The 20,399-nt window shown below is 50.3% G+C and overlaps 1 protein-coding gene across 3 annotated transcripts in view; it reads left to right on the top strand.

The window, feature by feature from the left end:
* The first annotated feature begins 1,680 nt into the window (after nt 1-1,680).
* The window catches only part of FGFR1 (fibroblast growth factor receptor 1), a 42,292-nt gene continuing 23,573 nt past the window's right edge, over nt 1,681-20,399 (top strand). For all 3 annotated transcript variants that reach the window (XM_037014986.2, XM_037014979.2, XM_037014978.2), the window contains exons 1-2: nt 1,681-1,813; nt 9,066-9,229. In XM_037014986.2, coding sequence (XP_036870881.1) covers nt 9,139-9,229 — 91 coding nt within the window. In that variant the 5' untranslated portion in view covers nt 1,681-1,813; nt 9,066-9,138. The remainder of the gene's footprint in view (nt 1,814-9,065; nt 9,230-20,399) is intronic.

The raw sequence follows: 20,399 nt of genomic DNA, 5'->3' as shown, positions 1-20,399 counted from the left end.
TAGAGAAATAACTTTGAGATCTTTTCCTCAAATTTAAGGGGGGTGGTAATCTCATCCAGGAATGAAGCTTCCACAACCCTGTGGGCTTTGGTTGGGTGGGGCTGAGGGAAGAGGCTCTAACCATTTTTTTAGTGACTTCTCTTTGTGTAACTTTGGTGACTAACGTGGGTAATTTTATTTGATTTTCATGACAGCCTTTGGAGGGGGAAATATATATATGTCTTGATTTTTTCAGATGCATGGCTTGTCCAAAATCAAACAGTTCATAAGTAGGGGATCAGAATGGGGGCATCTTTCATGCCTAGTGTGGCACACTTCTTCCCCCTACAGGGGCCCCCAACCTGGCACCAAGGCAGCTTAAAAAAAAAAAAATGTAGACTCTTGGCTCTTCCATGGGACTTGAGATTCCTCAAGTCTGAGCAGGACCAAGAGTTTGTGTTTTTCAGAAGTTCCCAGAGGACTCACGGAAGACCTCGGGGAAAGGGCATTTCAGCTACTTTTCCTAGAATTCCACAGGGTACTAGTGTGTACATTAGGTGGGCTCTGATTAATTTCCTAACCAACACACCCCCAATTCCCACCACTCTCTTTGCTTCCTAAAATTCATTGCAAGCTGAAGATTCCTGGAAGGCAAGAATGGCACTGTGGGGTTAACAGGGCCCAGCTTCATGGGACCACGAAACCGAACTCTGGCTAGGGAAGGTGAGGTGGAAGAAAAGGGTCTGAGGAGGGGTCAGCACTCTCATGAATAACAACTCAGTATTTATTGGGTGTTAACTATGTTCCAGGCCGTCAATTAATCCCTAACTCTAAATGGAAAGCACTTAGTATCCCCGTTTTACAGGTGAGAAAACTGAGATTTGGGGTGAGATCATTTCCCCAAGGGAAATGGGCATGACAGGCTCCAAAGCCCGTGCTGGCGTGAACAACCAAGCTCAGGATGCCCCCAGACTGCTAATCTGCCACGGCCTGAAAATCGGGCGCCTACCTGGCGGGGTTCAGACTGAGGGACAAGCGCGGCCGAGGAGGCCGGCCCCGCGGGAAGGAGCGGGCAGCGCGCTCGCGGCTTCTCGGGACTACAAGGCCCAGCAGGCAGCGGCAGGGGGAGGAGGAGGAGGTGGTACCAGCGCGGGTGGGAGTGAGCCAGCCCTCGCGCCTCGCCGGCGCACAGCTCTCGGAGCGCTCCTGCGGGCACTGCTGCGGCGGTCTCGGCGGCGGGCGGCGAGCGGGAGCCCCGACTCCGGTCCCGCCGCAGCGCGCGGAGAAGCCCGGGCTGAGCCCGGCGCTGGGAGGCCACGTCCGGGCTGGACCGAGACGCTGCCTAGCGCACTGCGGCGCCCTCGCCTTCCCCGGCCGCGAGCGCGCGCCGCAGCGGGGAGAGCGGCGGAGACCGCGGACTTGCTGCGGTCCGCGGGGCGCCCCGCAGGGCGCTCGGTCCCAGGGCGGCAGTCGGGCACGCCGCGGCGCCGCGGCCCCGCAGGGCGATGGAGCCCGGGCGGCCCGGGGCGTGAGGCGCCGCCGCCCGGTTCCGGAGAGGGGCCCGCCGGGTCTGGAGACCCCGGGAGGCGGGCGGGAGCCCTCCCCCCGCCCCGCCTCCGGGGCACCAGCTTCGGCTCCATTGTTCCCGCCCCGACCGGAGGCGCCGAGCCCCGAGCGCCACCGGGAGCCGAGCGCCGGCCGCGGGGCTCGCGCCGCCCCGCCAGGATCCGAGCGGAGCCCGGGGGCGGCGGGCCGGAGCCGGGGACGCGGGCGCCCGCCCGCCCGCCCAAGCCACGGCGGACTCTGCTGAGGCGGCCCCGCCGCGCCGAGTGAGGTAAGAGCCGCGGCGCCCGCGGACCCGGGGCGGGCTTGGCGTCCCGAGCGGACCCAGCGCCGGAGCCTCCTTTGCCCGCGCGCTGCCCCCGCCGCAGCCGGTCGGGTCCGGCGCCTCCCTCCGCCCCCGCCTCCCTCCCGGGCGCTCGGAGCCCCCCTTTGTCTCCCCTCCCATCTCTCGGCTCGCGTCGCCTTCGGCGCCCCCTCCCCGCGCTCGTCCCGCCGCTCCTCCTGCTGCCCAACTTTTCCGCCAACTCGCGCCGGGGAGCGGGCGACGCGCCGGCGGCTCGGCGGTGAGTCGGGGAGGGGCCCGGCCGGGGCGGCGGCGGCGGCGCTCGGTCTCCGCGGCCTGGGGAGGAGGGCGGGAGTGGGCAGCGAGGTGGGGAGCGTGTGTATGTGTGTGTGTGTGTGTGCGCGCGTGTGTGTCTGTGTGTGTGTGTGTGTGTGTGTGTGCGCGCGTGTGTGTCTGTGTGTGTGTGTGTGTGTGTGCTGCATTCCACTCCATCTCCTTTTAGTCCACTAGTGCGGACTCACCCCAGTTCCGCAGGTGGAACGCTAAAAAATCCGGGGTGGTGTTTCTAAGGCCCTTTCCACCTCCCGGGAAATCTGGGGTCGCGGTTGGCGGGGGTGGACGGGGACTCGGAGAGGGAAGGAAGTGGAGGGGTAGGTTAGCTTCTCTTGGAATAGGTTTTAAGGAGGTGTCGTCACCAAATGGCTGAATCCGCTGGAGTGGAGAGCGAGAAAGGAATTCCCTTTTCCAGAGGGGGTTATCTTTTCCTGAGCCGCTCTCTGAAAGAGTCGGAAGTTTGGGGAAGGGGAGGGCGCCCGGCGGGGGAGGCTCAGCCCCCGGACCGGGTCGGGGGGAGGGGAACGTTCAGTTCCATTCTGGTTCTAGGAGGTGGGGGAAGGGATGAGCGTTTTTGTCCGGTGCGGTTCCCTCCACTGCGATGTTTGTTACTTCTCGGGCCCCGCGCCCCCTCCCGTTATATTCGGGGTTGGGAGAAAAGGGGCTAGGACCCTCATTTGCAAAGGAATCTACCGAGGTTGTAGATGGATTTCATTTAACACATATCGTATGAAGACAGCCAGACTACCTTTGGGCGGCGGGGGTTGGGAGCAAAGCTTGCTTTTCCTTTCTGGGCCCAAGAAGCCCATTAAAAACTGTCTGCGGTGTCTTTCTCCCTCAACACGTTTACCCCCATTTTCCAGCTGTGGCAGCCGCATCTGGTTCCGTTTCACCCCACGCCGCAGCCACATTAACATCCCTTCCCCCTCTCCCAGATTAAGACTAGGATTCCTCAATTTGTCTTTACCACCTACATCCCTCGTTAGAATTCCTTGAGGCTTGGAGATGGGGCGTTGGGATTTGGGGAGAAAAGAAAGTTACCCTGGAGTCCAAGTTATTTAGGATCTGATGGAGATGGTGCTTTCTAGATTGTGCGCAAAGGAAGGCATCGTAGAAGATGGGGCCACTGTTTTAGGGGGGTGGCACTTGAGAACGGCGCATCTGCCGGAGGTGGCCTTTTTGGCCATGGGTCTGACTGGGTCTGACCCAGAACTATCCATGACAGAAGTTTCTGGAACCAAAGCACTGCTGGCTCGTCCCTGCAGTTACAGCTGGAGCAGCGGGTGCGTCTGGCCGGCCCGGAGCCCAGCGTCGGGTCTCCGGCCGCCCGGCGGCGGCGGCGACAGTGGCGTCACGCGTCCCTTCTGCACACTCCCGGGAGCCCACTTGGGCGCAGCGGCCCGCGGCGGGGCGGGGGCGGGGGCTGTCGCCGCCAGAGGCTCTCCCGGAGGGCTTTTAAGGAGTTGTTTGGGCTGCAACCCTCGGAAACTGAAGTGGGATATTTGACCATTTAAACAACGGCTACAGGTTTGAAAGCAGGAGTTGCATTGTTGAGGTTTTTTTCCACACCTACCTTCGACGTAGGAAAGCACCTTATGGCCCAAGGTTTCAGTAGGGTGGGGCGACTTGGTCTCTCACCCTCTCCTTTCCAGCCTCTTTCAAATTGAAAACACTTCTCTGGTTTCCTCCTTGGGGCGGCAGTTTTGGAGGCTGTAATGAAATCGCACTTTCTCTAGACATGGTAATTAAGGTGACTGTTTCCTCCGCAGATGTGCCCTGCTCTTTGCACCTCCGGACCAGCTCTTTTTTTGGAATACCATCTAAATTGTAGAGCCTTAGCCTTCAGACTGTTTAGCGGAAAGTGGCCATTTTCCCCCCCTTGGCCCAGGCTCCCGGTTTACTCTGTAGAGGCTTTCAAAGCTCAGTAGCAGGACCCCTGGGACGTGCCTCGGTCGGGCTAATTACCCCCAAGCCGGGGTCATCTCCCTTGCTTTCAGTGACTGAGGGGGAGCTATCGCCCATGGTCGTGCTTGCCGGCCGCCCTAACTACTTGTTTACATATTTCACCCCAGTTAGTTGGGAGAGGCTTAAGGGCTGCCGCCAACTCCCGAAGGAGCACGGGGTGTGGGTATAGGGGAGGCTGCTGGGGCCTGGCTCCAGCTGGGATGGTTATGGGCTGCATCAGTGACGAGCTCCTTGAAATATTTGCTGCATTTACTCTTAGTCATAGCTGAGCGTCAGCTTTTTAATGAGGGTCATCTGGATGGAGAGCCACTTGGACACGTGTGTCTTCACTGCCTATACTTTTACCATGCCCGGAGAAATGCCCACTTCGGAGGCGTTTTCACAAATGGGATCTGGGCCAGAGCAGGCACCACTTCCTTTGGTTCTCAAGAAAACAGTCTTGGGTGCTTCTTTTCCGTGCCCTCTGGCCATGGAGGATGTTAGAAAGTTCCATTTGGTGCCCTTAGGATAGCAAGTGAAGCGAAACCCCAGCAAGACTTGGAGAAGGAGCTTGGTAGATGCTGTTGACCCGCCCCTTTGGAGGGAGAGGATCAGAGCCCTTCAGGCTCCCTAAGCCTGAGCTACAGCTGTATTCCTGTTAACTCCAGAGGGCAGGGAGATTGAGTTTGAACACTGAGTAGAAAGACTCCAGCAATGGAGACCAAGGAAAATCCACGCGTTTTTGCTTTAGTTGTGTGCTTTTTGTTTTCCCTGTTGACCTGAAACACTCCTAAAGCAAGAGCTTTGCTTCTGTGAGCTTGGAGTTTTAGCAGTCATGTTCTCTAAATGTTTTCTTCGTGTCTCCATTTTTAAATCTCTTTTTATCGAAATGGCTGTTAGTTAAGAGCGTCCTAGGAAAGTCTGAGCCTGTTGCTGCTGGAGGGAAGGGAGGCTGAGAGAATCACGTGAATGACTTGTTCTGAAAAGGCTTCACCTCACTTAAGATGAATTTAATTTCCCCTTGGGAAATTTGTCTGCATTTGTCTTCCCAAGAGCTTTGTAAAAGGTCTGAGTGCGCCAGGGACTGGTGGGAGTCCAGATGTAGCGCTTTAGAGGAGATTTTGGTATTTCCAGAGAGGATTAAAGACTTGGGCTTGGATATTTGTTTTTTCCCCTAAGGTTACGTCTCGCTTAAACAAATTCTCTCTCACCACCACTCCTCTTTGCAATTAAGTAGGTTACTGTTTGGTCCTCGCTCCCTGCGCCAAGTAAGTAGCTCTCACCTGGGTGAACAAGTCCCCGATGGTGGTGTTCCGTTAGCCCTTCCTGTCTTTGTAGATTATAGTGGAACAGTTACTACTACTAACTTTTTATATACCTCATTCCCAAGGATGTTTGGACACTTTCCTCAGAGACTCAAAATTTAAAAACTAGCATTTCCCTTGGAACAGCTGATTTTGCAAGCCGAGCTGCATAACTTTTTTCAGATAGTTACTGGCCCTGCTACTCTCAACAGTGAAGAGAGAATGCTCACTTTTGGGAAAAGTGACCCATTTTGATTAAAAAGCCTTATTCCCATCTAAAGAAATGAATGTTTTGGTGTTATTTCCTCAATTCTAAGGAATCAAAATGGTTAGAAAATGTCTCAGTGGTATGCTCTGCAATGGAGTTAGGCTGGCCACCAAGGAGTACTTGACTCTTGCTTTTCTCTGGTATTCTCACCATCTTTTCTGCAAGAGTATCTATATCAGTTTCTTTTCAGTCAGACCTTCTTTCATTCCCTTATTCATCCAGTTTAATACATGTGTCATCATCTGCTGTGTGCATACTGGATGCTACGTGTATTAGTAGCAGTGAGTCAGGCACAGGCCCTGCTCTTAAGGAGTTTTTGATCCCATGGTGCTTATCAATTAATTTGTTTGTTTAGATTTTAGTAGTATATTTTATTTAATTCCATATATCCGAAATATTGTCTTTGGAACATGTGGCCAATATAAAAATTATTAATGAGACAATTTATGTTTTTTTAATACCACATTTTCAAAATCTGGTTTGTTTTTTATCTCTAGGAATTCCCAAATCACCCTAGCCACAAGTGGCTGGTGGCCACCATAAAGGACAGCTAGGTCTGAAGTGTAGGGTTTGAAGATGGATGGTAAGCAATGCCTTTGTAAAGGTAGGAAGTTTGCCACCAATTACCAAATCTCCTGAGAGTGCCATGAAGGAGCAACTTAAAGCACAACATTTATAATAACTTACATTTTCAGTACTTGAAGCAGGAGAGAGCAGGCACGTTGTCCCATGCTACCCATTTGCTCATAACCACCTGTGATACAGGCAGGGTGAATATTTCAGCCCCTTCTGTGAAGTGGGAAACTGGGGTGCTGGGTCCCCTGTCCTTTGCCCTGTGAGGACTCTGCAGAACCCAGGTGGAGTTGGGCTTTGAGTCACCAAGACCTGCAAATAGAAGAGGCTGAGGGAGGAACCCAGCTGCAGGGTCTCTGAGGAAGCAGCTGTGTACACCTGCAAGGCTACAGGTCACATCTGTCAGGCAGCAAAGGAATGAGACTGTTCCTCTGGGATTTTAGGAATTCATTAATTAGTAGAATGAGAAGGAGATGAGGTGAAGAAGGAGGTGGCAGGCCTGGGGTCCCAGACAGTACGTGGACTTGTAGTTTGGGCCACTGTGTTTTCTGCAGGTTTGTGGAATGGGGTGTGTACCCACTGCTCCTTCCACAAGTTGGTGCCTGAAGGCCGGGTTTTCTTAACGTCCTTGGTATTGCAGATGTGGTACTTGAAGCCCAGAGGGGAAGGAGCAGAAGATCGGTTTGTACCTTTTCGCAGGATGAGCCCCAAGAAGCTGCCAGATGAGTTTGAAGTGCATTGATCACAGAGCTGAAAGGGGGCAGTCTGCAGCCAGCCTGCACCTGTGAGGAGGTGGGCAGGCTTTTCAGGGGACAGAGTGGCAGAGCTATGGAAGAAGCTTCCTGTCTGTCTGTTATCTTGAAAACAAGCTTAATCTTCTCAGGATGATACCACTATTTCCACTGAACACTAAAAATTCATTAATTCCTCTGGTAGGTTATAAGTGAGGTGACAGGCCTGCATTGGCTCAATGTATCTTTGGGAGATAATGAGATGTGCCATGTGGTTTAGGGATGCCCTATGGCAAACACTGCTTCTGACCCAGGCCAGGGATCTTGCCCCATTCTATGTCCTTGATAGCACGTCTGCAACCTGCTTCCAAGGGTCTTTCTCTCCACCAAAGGACTGGAGACGTGGGGCACTCTCATTCCCAGAGTTACCTTGGATCTGTCCTTATCCATCTGGTGTCTTCATGGCACAGGATGCCCTTTGGAGAAAATAAGTCTGCAGCAGACAGATCCAGGTTGGAAAACCCTTATTTGCTGTCCTTTAGCATCTGAAAACCCGGATGTTGGGAGTCCTGGTGCCATTGCTTACCAGCTGCTTCGTCCTGGGTAGAGCACTTCCCTTATTGGAGTTTTAGTTGCCCCATTGCTAAAAGGAGAATAACAGTTCCTACCCCCCATAAGTCTGTAGTGAGGAAGAAATGAAGTTTTATAGTTACACATTTTACCTAGTACCTGCTTGGCACATAGTAGGCATTCAGTAAATATTTGTTCTATTCTGTCTCTTCTAATCTCTTCTCTAAATTTAGAAAAATAAATGTTTATTTCTCCTTTGATTTGAGATCATTAAAAAACTTTAGTAAGCTTGAGAGGGAGCCATTGGTGGTACATGCATACTCCCATCGACAAGCACATTGAATGAAGCCAAGAATCTGGGGGGTTTTCTGCCAGCCGGGACTGAGACTGACTCACTCATGGGGGGGGGCCATCTAGCTGGGGGGCGGGGGGAGGCAGGGAAGCACCACATTAGGGCATGTTCCGGGGAAGTGGATTCTCTGAATAACTTGGATGGTTCCCTAGAGTATTTAGGACAAAAGCCACCTGGCCAACCCCACGTAGCCCCCGAGCAGTGCTCAGGAAGTCCTGCCACTTGGTAAATGTCTAGCAGTAACAATCCCTTATTCCTTAAGACCCTAGGGGGTAGTTTTAAATTTTACCACTCCAAACCTGAGAAGGGTAAAGGGCTTCAGTCTGTGATTTGAATTAGGGTGGCATGAGCCACCTTTAAGTCAGTCTTTGCAAGAACCCTTCAGTTCTTCAGTATGTCTACCCCCCAACCCCGACACACACTTCTGAATTGATTTGTGTGGTACATTAACTGTCATCTTTGAGCAGTGGGGAGAACTGGGGCCACACCACGGTTCTGCACCAAGGCCCTCCCCAGGGTGGTGAGAGTTACGTTCCCTCTGTGAGGGAGGCTGGTAGGACCAGAGGTCCCTGTGATGCGTCAGTTTTAAAGATAAAGAGAAAGAACCCGGGAGGTCGCTAATTTCAGCTGCCTCAGTAGGTCCAGAGAGGGTCAGCTTCTGGCCTGGCTCCCGTTTCCCAGTGCGTGGCTTCTTCTGTCACGCATCTCATCTCTCTCTATCCTGTGCCGAGGGGTTGGTTTGCCCTAGATGGAGCAAAGTCTGAGTCTTCGGCGCACTCGGCTCCTGCAGTCCCACCACACTGTATGAAACCCTTTCCTCTGAAGTACAAGAACTACTTGGGACTTTTCATGGGGCACTTCATTTTCCCAACACGAACAGTCCTGGGGTTTGGAGAACTTCATGATCATTTTCCAAACAAGGCTTGCTCGGAGTCCACACTGCAAATAGATACAGAGCTGAATTAAAGCACTCCTTTGTCTAATTGAAGCCTATAACCTTGAATTCGGCTTTGAGGCAGGACTCCAGTTCTCTTCCTTGTGCCTTAAGGAGTAAGTTACTGCTTCAGGCGCTCTTGTGCCCGAGTGACATGCTTTACCTTTTCCTCCTCGCCCCCTGCTTCCCGTGTAGACCCTCCTAACCTCCTGGTTTTTCTTTCTCGAAAAGGAGGATCCAGCTCACGGTGGAGTCTCCATGGAGGTGTGGAGCCTGGTCACCAACCTCTAACTGCAGAACTGGGATGTGGAGCTGGAAGTGCCTCCTCTTCTGGGCTGTGCTGGTCACAGCCACACTCTGCACTGCCCGGCCGGCCCCGACCTTGCCTGAACAAGGTAGGGATGCTCCAAGGGTCAGCCCACTCCTGGGCCTCAGAAACAGGGCAGCCAGAACAGAGGTGGTGTGGTCGACAGGGAAGGCTCCACCCTTGGGGGGAGCAAAGGGCTCCTTTTGAAGGAGAGACCCCCAGGATCATGGGCTGGTTTGGGCCTGGTTATAAGCATATATCTGCATGTGTAACCAGCTTTAACAGAGGTTAGTCACAAAGGCTAGTGACATCCATTTGCCAGTGGTGATGTGCTCAGCGTGGGTTTATGTTTGTCTCTTCCTGAAAAAAGAACTTATGATGGGAACCCATCAGCCAGCTCCTAGCCTACATGATGTACAATGTGGGCCGGGCGGTGCAGTGGGGAGGAGCTGACTTATGAATGTGTTTAGAACTTGGATCAGACAGCAGGGGCTTTGAGGCATGTGGGAGCTTCATAAAGACCTCTGGCTTCTAGAAAACTGTTCCAAAGATACATCTCTGAGGGTGGGCAGTCCTAGTCTGGAGGCCTGCTGAGCAGGTTGCTTCGATTCTGTGCCCCTGGAGAGCTTTCGAAGAGATGGAGAACCAGGGAGCATCCTTAGGGCTTGGTTGGTGGTAGAGATCTAGAATTTGTTGAAATTCAGAAAGATTATTAGTAACGGGAAGGACATGCTGTGCTGCTTATGGGATTTGTTGGCTTGTGAAAATGATTCATGGAGATGACAGGTACAGTGTACCTTGTGGCATTCAGCGGTCTCTGAGAGCTCAGATTTAGGCATTCCAGTTGCCAAAGGGTAACTGCTTGTGACTTGGTGGCTAATCACATAAATAGAGAAGGTTGATAGGCACTGGGTGGACACTCAGTGTGCAGGTCACATAGTGGCTGTGTTTCAAGAGCCATCAGTCTCAGCTGTCAAGATCCGTTTGAATGATGAATGAGTAAGAATATTTGTCCACTTGTATGGTGATGGGGAAGGAGGGATGGATGTGTGAGACTTTCTCCAGGGTGTACTTGGCTGGAGCAGACAGATTAATGTTGCATTCAGTAACAGAGCTGAAGACAAGACCTGGAATGTGCTGGAGCCCCAAGGCAGAGAGATAGTCTCTGCCACAGGGTGCTCATTGTCGGGTAGTGGGGAGACGAGCAGAGGCAACTCAGTGCAAGACAGACCATATTTAAACCACACAGTGGAGTTGCAAGAAAAGGCCATGGGGATGCAGAGGAAGAGAGGAGGAGAGAGCATTTGAGGTGGGTCTAGAGGGTTGGGTCAGGGTTTGGAATCTGGAAAGAAAGGACTTTCCAGGTGGAGCAGCATGAGTGAAGGTACGGAGGCAGGTAAGATTTATACAGAATGATTTGCCAGTGAGTAGGTAGCTGTGGGAAGTGATGCCCGGAACATCTGGATTGAGTTGGCACATGGAAGGCCTTAAGACCCTGCTAAGGAAACTACGTAGATGGGCAGGTCCAGAGAATCAGGAGAAGTTTGAACAGGTAGTGATGTGATTGACCTTTGAGAAAATTAATCTGGCAGCTGAATTTGGATGGATCGGAGGAAGTCATCACACTGACCTGTGTTTAAATCGTGCTCTGCCACTTAATAGGTGCATTACTTACTTTGCCAAATTACTCAGACACACTAAAGCCTTAGTTTGCTTAGTTATTGTCCCATCTTTAAAGTAGAGACAATAATAAAGGATTAAGTGAGAAAATCCAGATAAAGCTCCTCCCGGCAAAGTATTAGTAGTGACTGCTGAGAGCAGTGGTCAGGGAGACAAGGAAGTGGGCTGTGAACTAGGGTGGGGGCTGTGAGGAAGGGAAAACTAGCACAGACACTACAGAAATAGAACCTGTGGCCTTACTAGGTTGGATGTCAACTCTGGATGAGTAAAGGGAGTGAGTGAGGGTCGGAGGCTTATAAGGAGTAGGGAAGGTTTGGATGAGCCTGGAGTCTAAAAAGCAATGAGGGCTTGGATGAGGTTTGAGGGTATGAATTTGTGATGGACCCTAAAGTACTTTTTCTTTTTTAACTTTCTCTAACACACTCATTTGTAGCCCAGAAATGGAAGGCAGAGACAGTGAGTAGGATGGATATAGGGCCTGGGCACATTGTAAGCAGGAAGGGGAGCCAGGGTCCAAGCACAGGGAATTTCAGGGTATGGTGGTGGAGGGGTTCGTGGGGGTTGCTGGTTGTGGCTCCAGCCTGGGGAAGGAAGCAAGGCCGTGATGGAGGATGGAGCCAGGGGCTAAAGGTCTTGATGAGGAGAAAGTCCAGGCTCCAGGAATGGGAAGGAGGGAGTTGGGGTACGGGACATTGGGAGGGTACGTGCCAGTAGAGACTGCAGTAGATGGCCATTTCTAAAAAATAACCTAATTGCAGTATAATTTGCATTCTACAAAATGCACCAATTTTCAAGTGTACAATTTGATGTGTTTTGATTACTGTAACAGCCCGTGTAACTCCCACCCCAGTCAGGAGTGGGGAACATTTTCTTCCCCTCCAAAATACCCCTCGTGCCCCTTTGCAGCAGGGACCCCAGGCAACCAGGGACCTACTTTCTGTCACCCTAGATTTGTTTGGCCTCTTCTAGAATTTCATTGCATGGAATTGCATGATGGATTCACCTGTTGATGCCCTTTGGGGTTAACAGTGTTGGTTCTTCTTAATAAAACTCCTGTGAGCATTCATGTTCAAGTTTTTGCATGGGTTTTGATTTTGGCACCACTTCCCACTGCTGGCTCTCTAGGTTCCTCTTTGTGCCTCTGTAAAATATACTGATAATGAACATCTGCTCAGGTCATTGTAAATATCAAATGGAAATATATGCAAAGCTCTTATAATAGTGCCTGGTACATAGCCAGTGAGCAATAAATGTCAGTTGTGGGTGTCTCTTTCTGGGACCCCACAGGAGACCCCACCTGGTGACAGGCTTGTTTCACAGATGGATGTGGAATGCCTTAGGACACAGAAGTGGAAATCCACTGGGCTTCAGAACAAGTCTCAGATCCCATTTGATTGAATACATCCCTCTCTTGGTTTGGGGCTTTATATGGCTTAATCCTCTTGAACTTTGTGATGATATCCCTTGCCCCATGGTCTTTGGAGAACTGCTGTGAAGTCATAGGGAAAATCTATCTCCATGCTTTATAAACTATAGGACATTTCACAGATGTATTGTTGTACAGTCTTGGCCCTGCTGATGATTAAATAATAATGCTGCTATTGTCCTCCAACAAGACTGTAATCTGTGTATAGAAGCTTTGTCCAGAAGTTTAAAGCAAACTGCCCCAAACCTTGCTCACACTGAGAGCCTTTCCCCATTAGAAAGGCTCTGCTGTAATTGTGCATGTGCCCATGTGTGTGCGTGTGTGTGCATGTGTGTGTGTGTGTGTGTGTGTTGGGAGCCCCTCCTCACTGTCTGCAAATGTTCCTGAGGGAGCGGGGAGGGCCTGCAGTTTCTGGCTGTCCTTGGAAAGTTGATTTAATAAGGGTTCCAGGAAAACCAGCCTCCCTCTTGCACCCCCACCCCCACCTCCCCTCTGCTGGCCTTTCCCTTTTCTAGTTTGGGATCTGAAAGAGGCCAACTCGGTTCAGATCAGGGAGGGAAACCTGTGACAGACTGTAGCTGGGTCATGGGGCAGAATGCCCCTTTCAAAGATCTGCACCAACTTGAAAGACATTTTCAATGTGAGGAAGGTTGTTTCTATGTATTTTCCCCCTTTTAAAATAAGACTCAAGGGAAAAGCCTGTGGGAGAGTCCAAAACTGCTTGCAAGGCCACTTTTCAGCAGTAACATGAATTAAAACCCCCAGGCCCTGTGGTTGAGGGGACAGTATGAGACTTACAGTCTCAAAATACTTGCGTACATGCCCAGAAACCTGCAACTAATAAGCGATTTAATGGGCTGGGGTTTTACAGCTCCTCCCACCTACCCAGATTTGAAAGAGTCTGGTGGCCGGTTGAAGGGGGAGAGGTTACCCTTAATGGAAAAGTCGCACGTTTCCATTTCTGGCTGCAAGCCCCCTGGATGCCGGGCGCCACAAAGCAAGGCTTTGTCTTTGTGTTCTGCAGAAACCTGCACCCTTGGGGAGAGCCTGTAAGTGTCCTGAGACATTGTCCTGCTTTCAGACACAGGGCCCTGGCTGCCTCAGGCAACCCTCCAAGGGCTCCCACAGCTGCCTATGGCCCAAAGGGGTGCATACATTTCAGCCTAGCCGCTGGGGGAGCCTCACAGAGGTACCAGAGGGCACCCCACGGCTGGCCTCAGACAGGCTGTGGCCAATTGGTGTGGCCAGAGAACCAGCATCTGGTGGCCGCCTGAGGACACAGGCTGGAGCTTGCCTCTGACCCACTGTCCCCAATGTAATATCTTTTTGTGCAAAGAACCCCTTTTACTTCTAGCTCACACTGCCATCTGCCAGAAAGCTAGTGGAATTCCATGGAGCAGAAGGTGACATTGGGTGACCCACCTGGGAACCAGGGTGGAGGGTTTAGGTGCACGGCATCCTGCAGCATGCTGAGCCACTAGGTTTCCCCCGAGAATCTGCTTTGTCCGGCACTGCTCCCCGGGGAGAGGTGGCCCCAGAGTGCTTTTGGAAGCAAGTGTTCGCAAGTGTTACGAGCAGAGCTGAGAGGGGTGGGGGCAGGCCGGGCTTGGCACTGGGCATGGGACATGAGAATGTGAGGGAGCAGTACTCACGTGTCCTGCTCGACCACACTGGGCAAGTGCGGCAGAGCCTCTCCAGGGCTGTGTTCTTGGCTCTGACTTCTGCATTGCTACACCATTAGCTTCACTGATTTTCCACTCTGGCTCTGCCAGCTCCCTAAAGTCAGGGAGGGGGAATTTCTCAGGGAAGAGCAAATGGCTGTTCAGAGCTTGTGCCTGGGCTGGGGGAGGAGAAGGAGCCCGCACAAAGGACCAGGCTGGCGTTCAGTCACCTGGTTGCTGTGGCTGCCTGGGCTCCGGGTGGGCAGGAACCAGAAGGACAGTGTCAGGAATTCCTCTGGAGTCTGTGGCCCCCGCAGGAGGTGGGGCAGCCGGGGCTTGCTCCTGCTCAGGCGATGCAGTGAGTGATGGCTCGTGTCTGGGGCGGTGAGGGATGGCCTCGGGAGGAGTGAGTTCTGGGGAGCCATTATCCAGGAGGGCGCGGCCCGGGGTCAGAGAGCCTGACCCGCAGCTGCGCCCTGTTTTCACAGTGCCTTGCTCCTCAGGGCCGGCGCGGGCTCCAGCTCACACTGTAGACACTACCTTTCCCTCTTCCTTCTTTCCCCGAAGCCTGGAAATGAGACAACTGTTTCCCGGTTGACCCGGGGAAGTCCAGCTGCTCCTGTGCTGCCGGCCTCCCAGCTCAGCTGTGCAGGCCTCCCTGCTCTTCTGGAGAGAGGGTTCTTCCCCAGGCTTCTAGTGCAGAAATTCTCCTCTGCCCCCCAGCCCACCCCTGCAGAGCCCCAGCTGTGTAGGTGGAAGTTAACTGTTCTGAAGAGCCTGGATGGAATCACAAACTGTTCCCTCTTAGTAGAAGCTTCTGGAGTCTGCGTTGCTCCTGAACTTGGGTATTTGCACTGATTCCCAGTGGGCAGCAGCTAAGTAGGGGGACAGTTGCCTGAAGCCCCCAGGATGGGCTTGTTGCCTCTTCGTGGTGGCATCTACCCTCAGAGTTCCCTTCTCCTGGCTCTCAGTTCACACAAGCCTGTCACCTGCCAAAGGAGGTGCCCACAGCCTTTGTTTAAGGCTTTGCTCCTTGCACGCTGGGGTCAGGGGTCTGTCCAGTTGGTTCCAAGCACTGAGAGGAATTGGCTTGGGCAGAGCTTGAACCTCAGCGCTCCTTCCTGGTTGCCTGTGCAGCATGGCTGAGCCTCCAGGATGTTGCTGGGATGTTGTATACAGGCAGCAGGCCCTAAGTGTGGGCATGCATTAAGCCTCCAGTGGGTAAGAGGCTCAGGGAGATGGGCAAAGAGAAGACCTCAGTATTTATGAGCTTGGGTACAGGAGAAGGTAAAAACCATGAACATTTGAACTTTCAAATATTTAATCAAAGAAAGTTGAATTTAGAGTGTAGCCCTTGTTTGATTTTCTCCAGGATGGAAATATAGCCTCTGGCTAAGGGTCCCTTTGCCCTTCTTCACTGGTTTAAAATGCATCCCCTCTCTCCCTCCCTCCCTTCCTCCTCCTTTCCTTCCTTCCCTCTTCTTTCTCTCTCTCTCTCTCCCCCAACCCAGCCATCCATCTGGCCAGACAACACTTTTCCTTTTTTCTTGTTGAATACAGCCTAACCGTTGTTGATTCTGCTTCTTAGCTGGAAATGTCCATCCTCATCCGTCCCTCCTTTCACTTTTTGTAGATCCTACTCTTCACTTAAGGTATAGCTTGGATTTAGTTTAAGGCATAGTTTAAGGGCCACCTCCCTCTTGATGCCTTCCCTGTCTCCAAATTAATGACTTCTTTTTTCCCCTTTCTGTTTTACTTTCTGTCTAGCTCTTTACCCTGCCTTACAGGATACGGAGTTTTTACCAGATGGCTGTTTCATCCACTACAGCAAATAACTATACAATGAGAAAGAATATTTTTATTCTTTTAAATAAAATGCAGATATTTTGATATGTAATCCAGGTTCACCATAGAAAACTGATAAAGTATAGACCTGTAAAGAGAAAAGCTCTAATATTCCCATGATCCAGAAATAATGCCGGCTAACTGTGAATCTTTTCCTTTAAACTTTTTTTCTTCGATCTATACAAATGTGACTTCTCAAAAATGGGGTTTGTACAGTATATATTGTTTAGTAATGTTAAGTGTGTATGTACTGCCATGCAGAGGAAATTTTTTCATCATGCTTAATAGCTTTGTAATCCATTGTGTGGGTGTGCAAAATTTTTTTATTTACACAGCCCTCTACTCTTGAGCATTTAGGTTACTTTCAGTAGTTTGCACTTAAGTGAACATACCCTTACAAACAAAATATGTCCAAGGATATTTACATTCTAAAGGTTTGATTACATAGTGTCAAATGCCCTAGGAAGGTTATACTAGGTCTTTTAAGTTATAAAGGTCTTTAAAAATAATAGTAAATACTGTTTACTGCATCTTCACACTCTGGATACTTTACATTTTTACACAGTTATAACAATCCAATGCCACAAGTTCTAGTCCCATAATCAGAGGAGGAAAATGAGGTCCAAGGAGTTAAATAACATGTCAAGGGTCATATAGTTGGTGAGAGACGGATCTAGGATTCAGACTTGGGTAGATGACCCCAGCATTATTTCCAGTGTATTATACTCCGTTCCTCTATCAAATTAAGTTTCTCCACAGATTCAGGCAGATCAGCATTTGAACACCGCTGCATCAGCCCCCTGTATTGCCCAGCAGTCAGGCTTCACCTCCCTTTCTGGGGTGGTGTGAACATGTGTGTGGTTAGGATAAAGAAGCTGGAGATGCTTGCCTTGTCCCATTTCTTGTGTGACATTATGCATCTGACATAGGTCTGTGAGCTGCCCTAATGAAGGTGGCTCCCTAGCCTAGAAAAACCAATAGAACAAAAGCCCCATTGAGACTGCCTTTTCCACTGAAGCCAAGACCCCCTACTAGGAGATGGCCTAGGATCAGAAGTCCCCTAAATGTCAGGTGCCACACCTGAGTTTTCTGTAGGTTAGACTTATTCTAGAATGCTGTCGTATTGCCCAGACACATAAACCACGTAAATTGCTTCTAGAATGGTCATGGTCCAGCAATGTCTGGTGCATAGAAACAAACATGTCTCAGAAGGTTCAGAGAGGCTGGAGCATTAGCGTTGTTTTGAACATGTATTTTTTTTTGAAAACATGAAGAAATGCAGAAAGGGGAGGGGTCCTGAAACATTGATTTCCTTGGTGTATCCATTTAACACTAATTAATGTTTTAGACAAAAATAAGTAGTACAATGTAGTTGGACTAGTTGCAGGATAATTACAGGATTTTTAAAATATATATTGATTTGTGGTTTACTATCTGAAGGGTGTCCCAGAATACAACACAGATTTATTGAAAGTTGTTAGGTAAATATTTTCTTTCAGTTCTATCAGTAAATGTATAACCCTTTTGGAAAAAGATAACAAAAGTCTTAGAGGCCCGTCTTGAATAGAAGCCCAGGACAAATGCCAACCCTACCCTTGGCCTCACTATGGGGGAGGCCCACCCCTGGCCATTTTACTATTACTGAACATATGCAGATACAGTAAGTGACCCATTTAAGAAGTGTCATCCAAAGACCTCATCAAATGAGGGCATAAAACCCAGGTTACAGGGACATCCACAGGAGAAAACCTCTTCTCCTAAGTGGAGGGTCAAATTGACCATCATTTGTGGGCTGCGAAGAAGGCAGAGGTTTTATTCTGTTTTTTATCCACTCCAGCACTGTAGAATAATGTCTGGTACATACTAGGTGCTCAGTTAATACTTTTTGAATAAGTGAATGCATACACCAACGCATAGGTAAGTAACAATCCATTCTTTTTTTTTAAAGATACCTAAAATTCCTGGTTTTTTAAAAAGAAGATAGGAATAAAATATTTTTTCAATAGGAAGATAAGGAAAGGTAAGAAATAAATATTACTACCACACTTTAAGCTCTTATATCTTCTAATGCAGTAGTGCCTTGGATTTTCGCAGCACAGATATCACCTGGTGAGCTGGTGAAAACCCACTGGAGCACAGCACTCCCAGAGCGCTTGATTCTGAAGCAGGGCCCAAGCTTGTAGCTTTGCCAAATTCCCAGGGGATGCTGATGCACCTGGTTCTGGAACCACGCTTTGAGAATCTCTGATGTCAGTTAATTCTCACCCACAAAAGTCTGTAAGGAAGGTGTTATTTCCACCCAACAGTTTAGGAAACTGACACAGAGGTCAAACAAAACTTGGCAAGGTTAAACAGTGAATATATATGGTAGAGCTAGAGTTGGGACCCAGACTAACTACTCTCAGTGCCTACAGCCCTAAGCCCTATCCTGGGAAGAAGTGAGGAAGTTGGACTGTCAGAGTGTAGGCAGAAAAAAAAAAAAACAAACACAGGAGGATGGTGGGAAAGGTAGAAGAGGGCTGAGTCTGTCTGCCTGGGGGGCTGGGCAGGAGGAAGGCTATCTAAAAGCTTTGCCCCCAAGGAAGAAGACCCTCTCCCTGGACCTCTTTCTCAATTCTCTGACACTTGGGGCTATGAGTCAGTTATCACCGCCTTTGGAATGCTGATCAGCTCTCCAGCGTTTGGAAGAACCCTTTTGCATTCAGAAACCTCTGCTCCTTTATTGTCACACTTCAGAGTTGACTTTGGGAATGAAGGTTTATTTTCCGTAGGTTTTAGGAATTACTTTTTGAATCTTAGAAAAGCCAAATTTCTTGAGTTACATCTGAAAGAAGTTCTCCCTTTGACACTCAAAGTTTCTAACAATATTATTTGAGCAGTCAAGACTGTATTAATGCCTAAAGGGTCCATTTGGAAGTGGCTTTTATTTTGTGTTAATCCTTCACTGCCCTCAGACTCCCAGGCCATTTGTTAAGGTTATTTGCCTAGTGAGTTCTCCTGGGGTAATATAAGCATCAAAAAAGGACAGTGAATTAAATCCTTCTAGAATACCTGGGCTCCCAGCTTTCTGCCAGTCACAGCCTTTCACCTACTGCATAGCCTTTGTTCTGAGGTTCTTCTGGCAAGGGCACCACAGGCCCAAGAGGGGAGATGACTTGCCCAGGGTCACTCTGTTAGTGGGACGACCAGTCACGTGAGTGGTTTCCACCCAGATGCTCTTCTGTCTGCACCCAGCCAGTTACAGACCACCTCTGGTTCAAGCAGTTTGGGCCTGAGTGGTTTTTAACAAGGATTTCAAACCAGGCTCTCATCCCTTTGGACCTCTGGAATGGACATTGCCCAGCATAGGAATCTCCCCCGGGGTTCTAATTGTTCAAGATCCCCCAGGTTGTCTGAGCAGAGACATTCCCCAGGTAGATGTTGGCCCTCCCTTTCCCTCAGGCCTTTGGAACCTTCCACCTGCTCTCTGAGAGCCATCCCTGAGATGGCAGGAAAATCTGTAAACCATGTTCTTTTATTTTCTCGAAACAGAGTACTAACTGTCCAACTTTCATGGTGTGCATGAAGGAGAAAGAGGAGAGTGAACGTGTAGTACATTGAGGAGCCCTCGGGATCCTTGCTACTATCCTGCAAATCTTTGGACCAGACCAGTGGCCCCAGATTTTTATATGTCCTAGATCAGTAAAATTTCCCCCCAATTTTTTGGAACCTATATAAGGGTTGACAACTTATTTTGCCACATAAGCACACTTTAAAAAAAATTAACATGGTCCGCTGCCATATTTGTGTGTGTGGCAAAATACACATAACATGAAATTGACCACTTGTACCTTTTTAAGTGCCCAGTTCTATGGCACTGGGTACATTCCCGCCATTCCTATATAGTGACTGGTGTTCCCTGGTGAGATGGCCGGCATGTTGGGGTGCTGAGAGCCGGGGGGAATTTTGCTCTCAAACACCATGGAGAGTTTGGAAGGCCCAAAGGCAAATTCTGAAACAGCTGAGGCCTCTGCTAATTCATCAGCACGTTGAGTTAGCGGTGACTTTTTCCTGCCCAGCTGCTGGTGTTTCCTTCCCCAAACAAGCCTGCTGAGTCTGGGGGTGGGGAGGCGTCAGAGGGGCCCTCGGAGGGGTGGGGGTGGCGGGTAGGGCAGTACATTCTTTTCTTTAAGGAACCTGACCGGACCTTAGGGTCAGAGCACCTCGGAGTGGGGGCTGCAGGGTTACCTCTTCTTTGCTGTTGATTCATCTCCCTCTCTCCCTCCCCCACGCTTAATGATCTTTCCATTACAGAACCCAGACCAGGAAGTGCATGACAGGTCGCAGCTGCAGACACATGGCTGGGAGGCCTGGGCTCCAGGCCAGTGGTGGGAGGGTCTGAGCTCCCCTTCCAGCAGCAGGACCCCTACACACACACACACACACACACACACATACACACTCTCTCTTCCTTCCTCCCTCTCTCCCTCTCTTCAGCTAGCCGTCCAACTATTCCCTTACAACTCCATGGAAGGTGTTCTTCTGTATTGTAAAGTTGGTGACCAGTTTTACGTTTGCTTTGAGTTGAGGATGTGACTCTTAATACCAGCCGGAGAAGACCCCTGCCTGAGTGTCTAGATCCCTTCAGCCGCCAACCCACGTAGGCC

This window comes from Manis javanica, chromosome 12 (genome assembly GCF_040802235.1).
Source record: "Manis javanica isolate MJ-LG chromosome 12, MJ_LKY, whole genome shotgun sequence".
Classification (NCBI taxonomy): Eukaryota; Metazoa; Chordata; class Mammalia; order Pholidota; family Manidae; genus Manis; species Manis javanica.
The sequence above is the reverse complement of the archived record's forward strand: the minus strand, read 5'-3'. Positions and strand labels throughout refer to the sequence as shown.